The 11,456-nt window shown below is 39.0% G+C and overlaps 2 protein-coding genes across 2 annotated transcripts; one reads left to right on the forward strand and one right to left on the reverse strand.

Annotated features, from left to right (window-relative positions):
- Positions 1–1,638: 1,638 nt before the first annotated feature.
- Positions 1,639–3,432, reverse strand: LOC108628400 (uncharacterized). Its single transcript, XM_018030302.2, has 5 exons — positions 2,947–3,432; positions 2,666–2,867; positions 2,413–2,559; positions 2,189–2,339; positions 1,639–2,043 (listed from the first exon to the last, which is right to left on the reverse strand). The coding sequence occupies exons 1-5, from the start codon at positions 3,135–3,137 to the stop codon at positions 1,727–1,729; spliced, it is 1,008 nt and encodes a 335-aa protein (XP_017885791.1). The 5' UTR covers positions 3,138–3,432; the 3' UTR covers positions 1,639–1,726.
- A 3,951-nt stretch (positions 3,433–7,383) lies between these two features.
- LOC108628323 (serine/arginine repetitive matrix protein 1) lies at positions 7,384–11,177 on the forward strand. The gene is made up of 6 exons (XM_026816426.1): positions 7,384–7,775; positions 7,979–8,117; positions 8,227–10,168; positions 10,258–10,316; positions 10,402–10,470; positions 10,607–11,177. Exons 1-6 carry the CDS (start codon positions 7,536–7,538, stop codon positions 10,768–10,770), a joined length of 2,613 nt encoding a protein of 870 aa, XP_026672227.1. The 5' UTR covers positions 7,384–7,535; the 3' UTR covers positions 10,771–11,177.
- The last annotated feature ends 279 nt before the right edge of the window (positions 11,178–11,456 follow it).

Below are 11,456 nucleotides of genomic sequence, written 5' to 3' on the forward strand. Positions count from 1 at the left end.
GTCGAATAATGATCGATATACATGTATGTCGAGGCTCGTTTCCAGCTGGTCTGATCGGGTGTTTACTTTAACGATTTATTATTAATTATAATTGCGTTAACCTGGCAACGATGCGATTGCGAGCGAAACACGTTTAAAAGAGGTGCGTGCAATCTTATATACCTTTAATTGTATCATATTCATGTAACCGTTCGTCGTGGCAAACGATAAGGTAAACGTTCTGATTCCCGTTCAGGTCCCGACTTCTACTCACCGGCTTATTCTTCTATCATTTTGAGATGATAGGATGACAAATTTTTTTCTACAATTTTAGTTGCTATTCTAGGAAAAATGCTTTTCTATAATTTTATATGTTATCTTAGAGTTATCGAAAAATGAGCCAATGAATAGAAGTTGGGACTTGAACAGAAATCAGATGATCTACTTCAAGTCCGACGACCCTGTCGTTTATTGTCAATGAAAATGAACTCGACTGTTGATCGACAGTTCCGTTATTCAATTACATAGTAAGCACAATTATTATAATGTGAAACTGGAAGGAACTCTTGATATAAAGTGTCGATATCAAGATTAACAGATGTTATAGTTAATTGGCTGCTCTATCAGTTCCTCTGTATTTGATAGACGCGTCTATTCAGTAAGTATCGTTTCAAAATGTACGGAATAGACTCGAGTATAGGCACACGTTTCCTAATGTACAATAATATATATTTTATTTGGAAATCATTCTCAGAGATACAGTGGCCCTACTATTCGGACGCGCTTCACTTCTTTTTAATATTCGACCAATATTAAAAATGTAATTTCGTTACGAAATGTGTCCGAATATCGACGTTGGCTGCTATTTACTTAATAATCGGTTCGATTGTATCGGGGAAAGTAACAAGTTCCGGAAGTACGTACAATGAAAAAGAATATTCCAATGTGCTTATATTCATGCTTGATTAGAGAACGCCACGTAGCAACATGCTTCTTCTATACAGCATCACTGCCGGATTAAGTAGCGGTGGTTTACTATACGTTACTTTTCGATAAAAACATACCTAATTTGTTATTACGAGTCCGAGCATAAAATGCATTGTCCGTATCCTGTATCTTTAGTTGATCGTATAAATTTCTTAATTACATTCATGGAACAGTTACTGTTATTGAAAAGACATCTTCCTCTCGTATACTCACTCGACGCTCTCGCGATGCTACGCACGTTTCGGTAAATTCAAATTGTTTCTCTGTTACCGCATTGTGACCGAGCGTTCCCATCTATTTATTTGAAATCGAGAAGAGTTTGTATTCGAGAGACGAGGAACTAGACGTACAGTGTACTATGAATAGATAGCATAATGAAAATTAATATATAATAAATGAATGGACCTGTACACCACAGTTTTCTTCTCATTTCCATATACGAACTGATAGAAATACGAGAAGTATCATGCTCGAAATTATGAAGGGAATTTTAATATTAAATAGATATAGGAGTGAATTTTCCATCTGGGAAGGTCCTCCTCTGGCCCACTCGTTAAAACTCGGTGACTTATATCATATATCTTCCTCTAAATACTAGTAAGTCTGGAATTTATCACCTTCTTTTATGTCAAGGGGCGCTGCCCGATTTTGCTTACAGAATTCTACAATGTATACCTATTCGATGAAGCATCCTTTATTAAAAAATATAGATATGTACATTTACAATAAGCAGCGTCGCTGAGAGAAAATATGTACAGAGTTAAACACTCGATTTACACGATACATTAGCGTTGAAGATTGGAACTAGACGTGCAAACGTCACAGCTTTTAACAGAGACCAGCCCATTTGTTCTATGTAATCAGGTTCTCTGTTTATATATCTTTTCTTTAATTCGTCGTCTATGTAGACATCTTGTAGTTCCTTGATATTTGTCTCGGCATCGTTTAATATTTCCTTTATAACGTACTCGGATGCTATTACTTCCCGTCCAAGGACGAGATTAAAAAATCGCGCGGATGCCAAAGGACGCAGTATGTATATACTGTTCCCTAGGTTGTCTGATGAATTATTTTTTCCTGGAACATTTGCTCGGTGAGTATTATAACGCGATACATAGTTCATAGGAATATACAGGGTTGCAGATTTTATAATTAGTAAAATCTGAAGACTAAAGATCATTTATCTGCGACCCTGCGAGTATCTGACAGAATGTGTTCGTACTTCGTTTCTCTATTAATTTAAGGCAACTTGAGATAGCAATGGTCATTTGTTGTTGACTAGATAGGATCGGGTGAAAATTCTTCTTTGGAATTTGGAACTCTTCTATTACATATGAACTTGATTCTGGTAATGAACAGGCAATAGACGATGCCTAAAATATAACAGCTCTTGAGGAACAGTGCTTAGAAATGTTACTTGGAAATATCAAGTTCCCAGGTATCTACCAAACTGATTAAGTCGAACGCGTTAACATTTGATGACTGATCGCGCCAGACTATGCAGTCGCAATCCAATACTTTGCAATTGGAATCGATTAATGTCCAAGTTATTGCCGTGGGACCAACGTGTATGGCCAGTATAGTTTTTGGTATCTGAAAAATTTTGAGAATACCTAAAAGAAACGTCGTTGACCAATTGCTTTATTGGTGAAAACTGATAATTTAAGATGATCAAAGAATCATGTCAATTTTCGTATACCATTATTGTCTTTACATCAGGCGTTATCGTAAACGTCTTCCGTTTCCAACGTTGCATTTTATGATCAATTATCAATGAGTAAAATTTATGTAGAATATCTGAATCGATTTCATTCTTTGACAATAGTTCGTTCAATGATTTATATGACCCATCGGTTTTACGATTTGATATTATAGTTTTAGCAAGTGAGTGTTCAATGAACCTGTTAGAGAAAGATTTAAATGATACAGTCAAGGGGTTAATGACGATAAATACTAATTTTGAAGAGATCGTGGCCTCACCTTGCCAATTGCTTTACACTACTGTTATTTACCACAGTCAAAATTTCCTCTTCTTTCTCCAAAAACCATTTCGTTTCAATATTATTGTTATTTTTTCCCTGTTCTGTCACTATAGAACAATTTCTTAATTGCACAAGGCATGTCTTTCTCAAGTTAATTGTACCAGTTAAACTGTGTAATTTTCTCATCATTTTCGCACAGTCTTTTTATCAAATTTTCATTAAACATTTGTTGTCATGAATTTATGCAGTATTTATGTATTAATTTATATCTAAACAGGTGGACAGCGATTTGTAAGAGCCGGTAAGGGCACAGCACCTCAGGTCGGCTAAGTTTCATTCAGTTTCATTCAGTTTCATTTGTTTTCATTCAGACACGTTTTTGATAATTGTAACCAAAGAGGAAATAAAAGCAATGAGAGTGCTCACGCCCGGCTTTTGCGTGTTCTCCATACTAGTGCTGCCCCCAGCTTAAATGCATGTGTATTCAAATACGGTTAATAATATTATGTGATATACATGTTTATATTTTTATTTCGAATTCGAGGGATCTCAGTGATATTTTGTCGAGAATCGGCAGATCGAGGAACAAAGGAAATATAAAATCTCCCGTTATTATAATTTCCAGGTAGTTTTCTAGGCGCCAAAAGAGCAATTTTATGGCTCGGGGTTCGAACTCCCGGTTAGCGACGATATTTTCATTTTCGGCAGTTCGAGGAACAAAGGAAATATCAAATCTCCCGCTATTAACTTCCGGGTAGTTTCTTAGGTGCCAAAATGGCAATTTTATGGCTCGAGGGTTGAAATCCCGATTAGCGACGATATTTTTTGTGATCGTCGCATGCTACCTTTCTGTCGAAGCTTCTTTCTACTTGCAAATAGCAAATATATTATTATTTGTTACGTAGTAGTATACTACGTCTTAAAGACGGTCGTGGGTTAACTTCTTAGGCACTATGCGCCACTATAGTGGCTTTGGCGAATGTCATCTTCCTGTACGGCGCTTCACTATAGAGACGTTCGCGGATGTCATCTCTCAGTACGATGCGCCACTATAGTGGCTTTCGCGGGTCTTTGTGTTCGACCGTGTTTTAAGACGTACCATACTGAATTGTATTATTAATTATTAGAATAAATTGTTAAAGTTAAAATGCGTGTATCATATATTTAAGAAAAATTATAATTTGATCATCAAACACTTCATTAAAATGTACTCGTGTAAAGAAAAGCATTATCCGTCACACTTTGCGGTATCGTATCATTTACGCGTAATTCGCGTTGAACTCCGCCGTACAGAGAAGCAGCACCGTGCAAAGTTCAGCCGTGCCTAAGAGGTTAAGCCGTTTGAAGTAAATAGTTGCGAACGGCAGGCCGAAAAGATAATGGCCAGTATTCAGCGTCGATACTTGTATTTAAGATTGCCTTAAGTCCCTGTTTCCTGTAACAAAAAACAGGGACTGGAAACATAGACAAGGATAGGAATTGCTTAAGACGATCTTAAATATAAATAACGACTCTGAATACAGGCCAATATTTTCCGATATTTGACACTTCTCCGCGTTCGCCCAGGTACAATTTTTATTGCAACTATAAAGGATTATACAGGATATCCCAGAAAAAGTGTTAGAGCCGGAAATGGATGATTTTATAGCTGTTTCTGAAAACCAATTTCCTTTGTCAAAATGCAAAGTGAAGCATGGTATTTGAATTATTAACGAAAAACTCTGATCAATAGAAGAGCGTGCAAGGCCCGCGCTGAGTCACTGCCGAGTGTCACGAATGATTTCTTAATTTCAATCTATTATTATACTTAAAAATAAATAAAGTGAATACGAGTTAAAAAAATAAGCAATTATCAATTTTAGTTTAATAATAATATATTTGCTATTTGCAAGTAGACAGAAGCTTCGACAGTAAGCGCCTCGCTTGCGACAATCACGAAAAATATTGTCAGGGCATAGGTGGCCCCTAACAGGTCCGGATTCGAGGAACGGGACGCGAAATAACCGGAAACTATACTTGCACTTTATACGCTTTTATTTAAATCACTGGACAAACGTAGGATGTCGGGGCGTGGAATCTGGAATTGTCGGGGAATATTGCGTCCCGGTCGTCGTCGGTTGTGTCGGCGCCGTCTGCTCTCGTCCTGGTGTCGCTGACCTTCGTCGATGTACTCTTTAACGCCTTCGACGTTCTGGATTTCTGAAATGTTGCTCAGGCGAATTAGAGTAGAATCTTCGTCGCACTTCGATCCCGTGCGGAATGAGTCGCCGTTTCTGGATAGAACTCTGCGCAGTGGACTGTATTATTTTTCGATGAGTTCAGCGGCTCCACAAGCAAGTCCCTTGCTGTGAAACGGAGCAGAATCACGCTCAACGTTTGTCCCTCCACACCGCGGAACTGGTGGAAGCTCGTAGCAACGAGCTTCAAGTCCCGACCTTATACGGCGCGATGTAACTCACCGCACCAGGAAGGGCCCGAGGATGACAAACTGCGGCAGTGCGATTAACGCAACGTACTGCCCAAGCCGTCAGCCGTTTCTAATTCACTCTTAGAGATGGCCTAAGACGGTGGATTCAGTCTTTCCGATCTATGAACCAGAGTCGAAACGCAACTCCGAAATGTCCAGTTGCTGGAACAAGTCGTGGCTCGTGTTCGCTTCATCGCGAACTTCTTCGTGGCCGCTATTTCTCTCAACCGATTTTCCTTCTAGCTAGGAACCTATATCCTTCTTGCCAAACCGGCTATTGAATACCTCTTATCACGAGTCTAATTATTCCTTATCGATGATCACACCGTGACGATCCGTAGTAGACGCAGACGGAATCGGCGTTCTAAAGCTCGCGCACCGACCTCGGCGCGTGGTATAGAAGAATCGCGCCTATCCATTCTCTCACTTGCGCTTATTCCTTTTTCCCACTCTGCATACCCAAATTTGAATTCTTCGATCCATTAACGGTTGGATGGTGACGTCGGTCGCGTACTAACGACGATCCTCCGTGCCGTTTTTTGTCGCGCAATTCGGCGTGTGTCTCGATATACACTCCCCCTCCGGAGGTCGTATAAAATACCGATGTTGTCGATTTGATATTTTTATCGCGGTCAGCTCGATCCGTACCTTCGAAGAAAAACCTCAATCCGAAGATCGCGCAAAATAACTGACTTCCGCGAATCGAATTTAGTTAATTTTCGATTTTTAAACAAATATTGTCGCCAATAAATTTCGGGATTACGATCTCCGAGCCATAAAATTGTCCATTCGACACGTACTACGATACTATTTGAAATTGAATAACGGAAGATTTGACGCTTTCTTTGTTCCTCGATCTGCCGCTTCTCGAAAAAATCACTAAGATGTTTTGAAGTCAAAATGAAGATATGAATTTTGTTTTTGCCTCAATTCGGCAAGAATTAAACTCAATCTTTAGTTCCGTAACCCCGTTTCTCCTCATATTCGATGCTTACTTATGTAAACACTCTCCTAACAAATATTTATAATTATTAACAATACGAGTGTGAACATTTCGTGATATTAGCTGGTGTTTATTACGTATTTACGCTAGCGTTGAAATGGTTCTTTCGTTCTCTTGTAAGTATATAAACTCTCATTTCCTCTCTGTTGTAACTCATAATGGTAATTATATGTATGAAATTTAAGTTTCATTTGACGATAGAAATTCAAACTGGAAATACCCCGGTGATGGCGGTCAACCAATCCGCAGCCTGCAGCGTGCGTTACGTTTCCCTCCAGAGGTTCGCTAGAGTGGGAAATTTGTTGGTGGGAGGGATGTGTAATGCGTTTCTTTGGCCGCCTTGCGGCAGAATCCGTAGTCGAATGCCAGTCAAGTGCAGTCGAGTGTCGAGTGCCGAGTCGCAGATCATACGGTGCATTGGAACTCGAAGACATTTGACTTTATGAGTGTTCAGGCCATTTTTATTTATATGTGGTGTGGGGTAACAAAGTTGAACAAAGTGTGTAACATTGTGGGATTTATAATTATCGAAAAGTTGATCGAAAGAAACACTCCGTTTTGCAATGTAATTGTAATATAAAACGTTCGATCGTTCGTAAGACAAAATCCTGATTATCACGCAAGTTATACAGAGTTATTAATGTAATTCCTGAACCGTCGTGTTAGTGGTAATAACTGCAGATTTTTCTGTAATTGCAACTCGGATAAAATGGATTACCGTCAAAAGGCAAGTACAAACACGTTCTGCACGTCGAAAGTTCATTATTTAATTCTTAGCATTGTACGTAACCCGACATTGTACTCCAATCGCGTGTAGCAGTTGCTAAGAATTGTTTAAAAATTGACAATGTATGCGTTAATTCACACTTTCACACTACCACCTATTGATTTCTGCAATGCGTACATTTTATTTATACTTCGAACGTAATTGCACGAGCATTATCTTCTGTTGTATATTTTGTATAATTGTATGTGATTGAAAATCGATGAAGAGTTTTAAGCTTGAAACATTGTTTAAACATGAGCAATTATGTGAGGAACGTATGTGATCATATTCATCGATGATAGGTCTTTCATTTCTATTCTACATACTGATTTAGGATTTGTCTGCTTTTAGATGATTTTACCTTCCCAACATAATATGAAGCACGATGACGAAGACGATGAAGATTTGGAGGCTCTGCGCCTTGCAGCTCTTAAGTCATTAAGAACTAAAGACACTGTACATACTAAAAAACAGCCACCGGCACAAAAAATAATTACAGATGTAATGCAAATGTCTCACTCGTCATATAAAGGTCAGAGACCTTTGAGAAGAGGATATTTTCATAATCGTATGCAGCAGCGACAGAACGGAGTAAGTTAAATACTTTTGTAACGTTCATTCGTATATAGATTATATACGTTGTAATTAGACTGTGAACGTTCGTGCATCAAAATAATTTATAATATTGGGGAGAGAATAAATGGTTAAAAATAGGAATATGCATGAACATCCGCAGTCAAATTATTATCGACTATAAACATAGCCTTTAAAAGAAACCATGTTTTCGTTTGCAGAATTTATATTATCAAAGCCCACGTAATCCAAACCTGATAGCAATAGTTCCTGTAGATGAACGTTCTGTGCTACAGCAGACTGATTTGACTTCTTTAGTGGAAAAGACTCCTCCTCCAAGCAATGAATCTTACTCTACAGGTTTGTACGATCTTTTATAGTAAATAGAGGCGTGAGAGAACCTGAATTCGAAAGAAATAATCGGGATGAGTATTTAATATTATAACTAATATTATGTATTCGTATTTAGGAGTATCGAAATTTCATCGATTTAAGGACAATGGCAGTGGTTCAGACGAGGACGACAATAAAGAACAAAGAAATGTAGTTATCGAGTCAAAAACTTATGAAAAGGATACCGTAGATGTGAAATCACCTACGATAACTGAAAACCAGATTGAAACTAGCAAAAGTGCGAAGAAGCTTGACGAAGATCAAGAGGGGAACAATGACGACGACGATGATGTTCTTTTAATGGCCGATCTCGAAGAGGAAGACAGCTTAGAACGCTTGATGGACGAAATGGAAAGAGAGATGAATGTTGACAAACCGTCTGAAAGAAAAGAAAAGAAGGGTAGTAGAAAAGAGGGGAAAGAGTGTGTGAAAAAGGATGACTCGTTGAAGAATGCAGGACAGAGGAACAGAACAGAAGATAATAACTTTCGGAAAGAGAGTCACAGTCCATTACCAGCTGCAACTGTTTTAAGAAACGAAAGACGGTCTATATCTCCGCATACGATCAACCGAATCTCGCAGAGACGTAGATCTTTGTCACCGAGATCACGATCGAGGAAAAAATCACCCAGACGATCTCCGAGAAGATCGCCCGTTAGGCAATTGAAGAAGTCTCAACGAGAGCTGACGAGATATAGGTCGCCACGGAAGTCTCCAGTACGATATTCTCCACGTTCGCGGTCACCCAAAATGTCGCGGTCGAGGTCACCGCGACTGTCTCCACGTAGATCTCCGAACAAGTCCCCGACGAGGAGATCACCGATGAAAAAATCGTCTCCGAGAGGAAGATCTCCGAAACTGTCGCCGCATTCCAGATCTCCCAGACGTTCACCAAAAATCTCGAAGTCCCCGAGATTAGCACGGTCGCGCACCCCGAAATTCTCACCCCTCAGATCATCACCTCATTCTCGATCACCTAAAGTATCGCCAAGACGCATCTCGCCTTCTCGTAGATCATCACCGAAATCGAAATCCCCTGGACTGTCTCCACGGAGAGGATCGTCGCGTTTGTCACCGAAAATGTCGCCGAGAAGAATGTCGCCTCGAACGAGGTCACCGAGACCGTCGCCACGCCGATCACCGTGGTCGTCGCCGAGGAACTCACCCCGCATGTCTCCTAAGCGAAAGAGATCACCGAGATGGTCGCCTAAAGAATTATCTCGGAAGCATCCGCGATCCATCACTCCAGACAGGAACAGTCCGTTGTACGCCAAAGATCCATCGCCGACGATTAAAAGTAGAATATCCCCGGAAGTGAATCGTGCAAAGACGAAACAAAAAGAAGATTTAGATGAGACTGCTTCTATGGAAAAAGAAACTGTCGACGTGATCAGTGACTCTGTGCTCGAAGCCAGACGCAGGAAGTTCGAGTCCACGAGGCCTATAGATCCAATAAACGCGAACAAAAAGATCAAGTTGAGTAAAAAGGATAATACGAGTAAGAAGGTAGAATCCTTCGAAACTGGTGATGTTCAATCGAGCAACGCGAGGAAGATGAACAAAATTCCAGAGGACTATGATGTTCAGGAAACGGACTTGTGTCTGGATACCCATTACGAGTTCGAAGATTTCGAGGAAAGCGTGGAAAACACGTCTCCCATTGGCATTACTAGCACTGTTAATTCGTGCATGGATTTAGAAAGCCAAAATCCGGAGAAAGAGAGATCGTCGAAGAAGAAGAAGAAACGCGATAAGGAATTGTACCAAGTAGGAAAATTAAAAAGCGAGCTTCCTCTCTCGGAGCGTATTGGGAAAGACAAAAAGTGCAAGAAGCGCAAAGACCATATTTCGGACGGCTCCAGCGAAGACATGGAAGCGATCTTTGAAGATTTGGTGGTCGACAAAGAAAGTGACTTGAGAACCGAGCTGAGTAGAAGGCGTGCAGAGAGATTGAACAGGACGGTCCCAATTCAGTCTGCGAGATTAGTACAATCTGCTTTTAAAGGAGTAGTTAATGAGTAAGTATTTCCCTTGCATCTACAATAGAGAGACTAAAACAACAGAGATTCAATTCAGAATTTTCATAACAACTAAATTTCTTTTACAGAGTTGTCAAGAGTAACGCAAAAGTGAATCAAAGACATTTAGTTAAAGCAGATGAGAAATGTAAATAATCAAAGACCTACAATATATATTCTGTATATATAAGTGAACTAACCGTCTGACTTTATGTATTCTTGTGTTTCTTCAGCTAATCAAAAAGCAGTTAGACGGGTCACCGTTCTTCACAGGCCAATATCTAAAATACATGATTCAGAAGGTTTGTATTCTCTCCATAATTTATTTCTAAAAACTATTCTGTTCTCTAAAGAATTTCACTTTTGTAAATGATATAAAAACCAATAGATCTCTTCAGCTTCGTGGATTAATCGTATGTATAATATTTCTGTTTACAGACGAAAGTACTCTAGATTCAAAGGTGCCCGTGCGTTTTCGTCTGGGCTTGAATAAGCAAGACGCGAGGGATACGAAAGTGTCACGGAAGGCGTCTAAACGGCAGGGACGCAAGGTAAACCATAAAGTTAATTTGGTTGTAACAGATTCCGAGCATATGTCATAGTATAAAAATTGTACCTCGTTCAAAGTGTACATAATAATTCATATACTCGAATTTCTTTAGATGCATAATGATTATGCATAATTTCTGACGATTGTAACAATTTAACGAAGTTCTACATTTACACACGTGCCAGTATACGTTATTGGTGTTTTCTGTTAAATTAATTGCATCGATCGACTTAACTGTTAATTATCATTTTTGAGTATTAGCAGTAATGATAATAAAAAAAAACAGAGAAAGTTTGGACTATTGGATTACGATGAATCTGTAATATATGTTTCGCATTTGCAATAATAAATTTGTGTACACTTGACTGTTTCTCGTAGTACCGACGAAGGCTAACAGAAATCATTATAATTCAGTATTTACGTGAGAGTTAAATAAAGGCATAAAAATCTTTATTACAATTTTTGCTGTTAATGCAACAGTAGGATACATGCACATATAATTTCGATATAAAAATATACACGTATGTACAAGGTATATGTATGTATACAGTACGTGCAAATATTTATATTTATACCGAAATCATATAACATGTGACAGACTAAAAATATTTCTCGGACCACAAAGATTTCATTTTGTCTTAAGACATTATTTTGAAACTTTACAATTTTTTTATATCATAAAACTGAATCATGACGCTACACACAGAACGGGAACGCGTGCGCATATACATATAGCAC

Source organism: Ceratina calcarata, unplaced genomic scaffold (assembly GCF_001652005.2).
Source record: "Ceratina calcarata isolate Rehan_Ccalc_2016 unplaced genomic scaffold, ASM165200v1 scaffold517.2, whole genome shotgun sequence".
NCBI classification, from domain to species: domain Eukaryota; kingdom Metazoa; phylum Arthropoda; class Insecta; order Hymenoptera; family Apidae; genus Ceratina; species Ceratina calcarata.

Excerpts from the sequence above, each read along its gene's own strand:
- LOC108628400 (XM_018030302.2), bottom strand. The coding sequence starts at position 3,137 with ATGATGAGAAAATTACACAGTTTAACTGGTACAATTAACTTGAGAAAG. Across the intron at positions 2,560-2,665 it reads CTGATGTAAAGACAATAATG|ATACCAAAAACTATACTGGC; the intron begins GTATACGAAAAT and ends AAAATTTTTCAG. Across the intron at positions 2,340-2,412 it reads CGTTCGACTTAATCAGTTTG|GCATCGTCTATTGCCTGTTC; the intron begins GTAGATACCTGG and ends GTTATATTTTAG.
- LOC108628323 (XM_026816426.1), top strand. The coding sequence starts at position 7,536 with ATGATTTTACCTTCCCAACATAATATGAAGCACGATGACGAAGACGAT. Across the intron at positions 8,118-8,226 it reads CAATGAATCTTACTCTACAG|GAGTATCGAAATTTCATCGA; the intron begins GTTTGTACGATC and ends ATTCGTATTTAG. Across the intron at positions 10,471-10,606 it reads TAAAATACATGATTCAGAAG|ACGAAAGTACTCTAGATTCA; the intron begins GTTTGTATTCTC and ends TTCTGTTTACAG.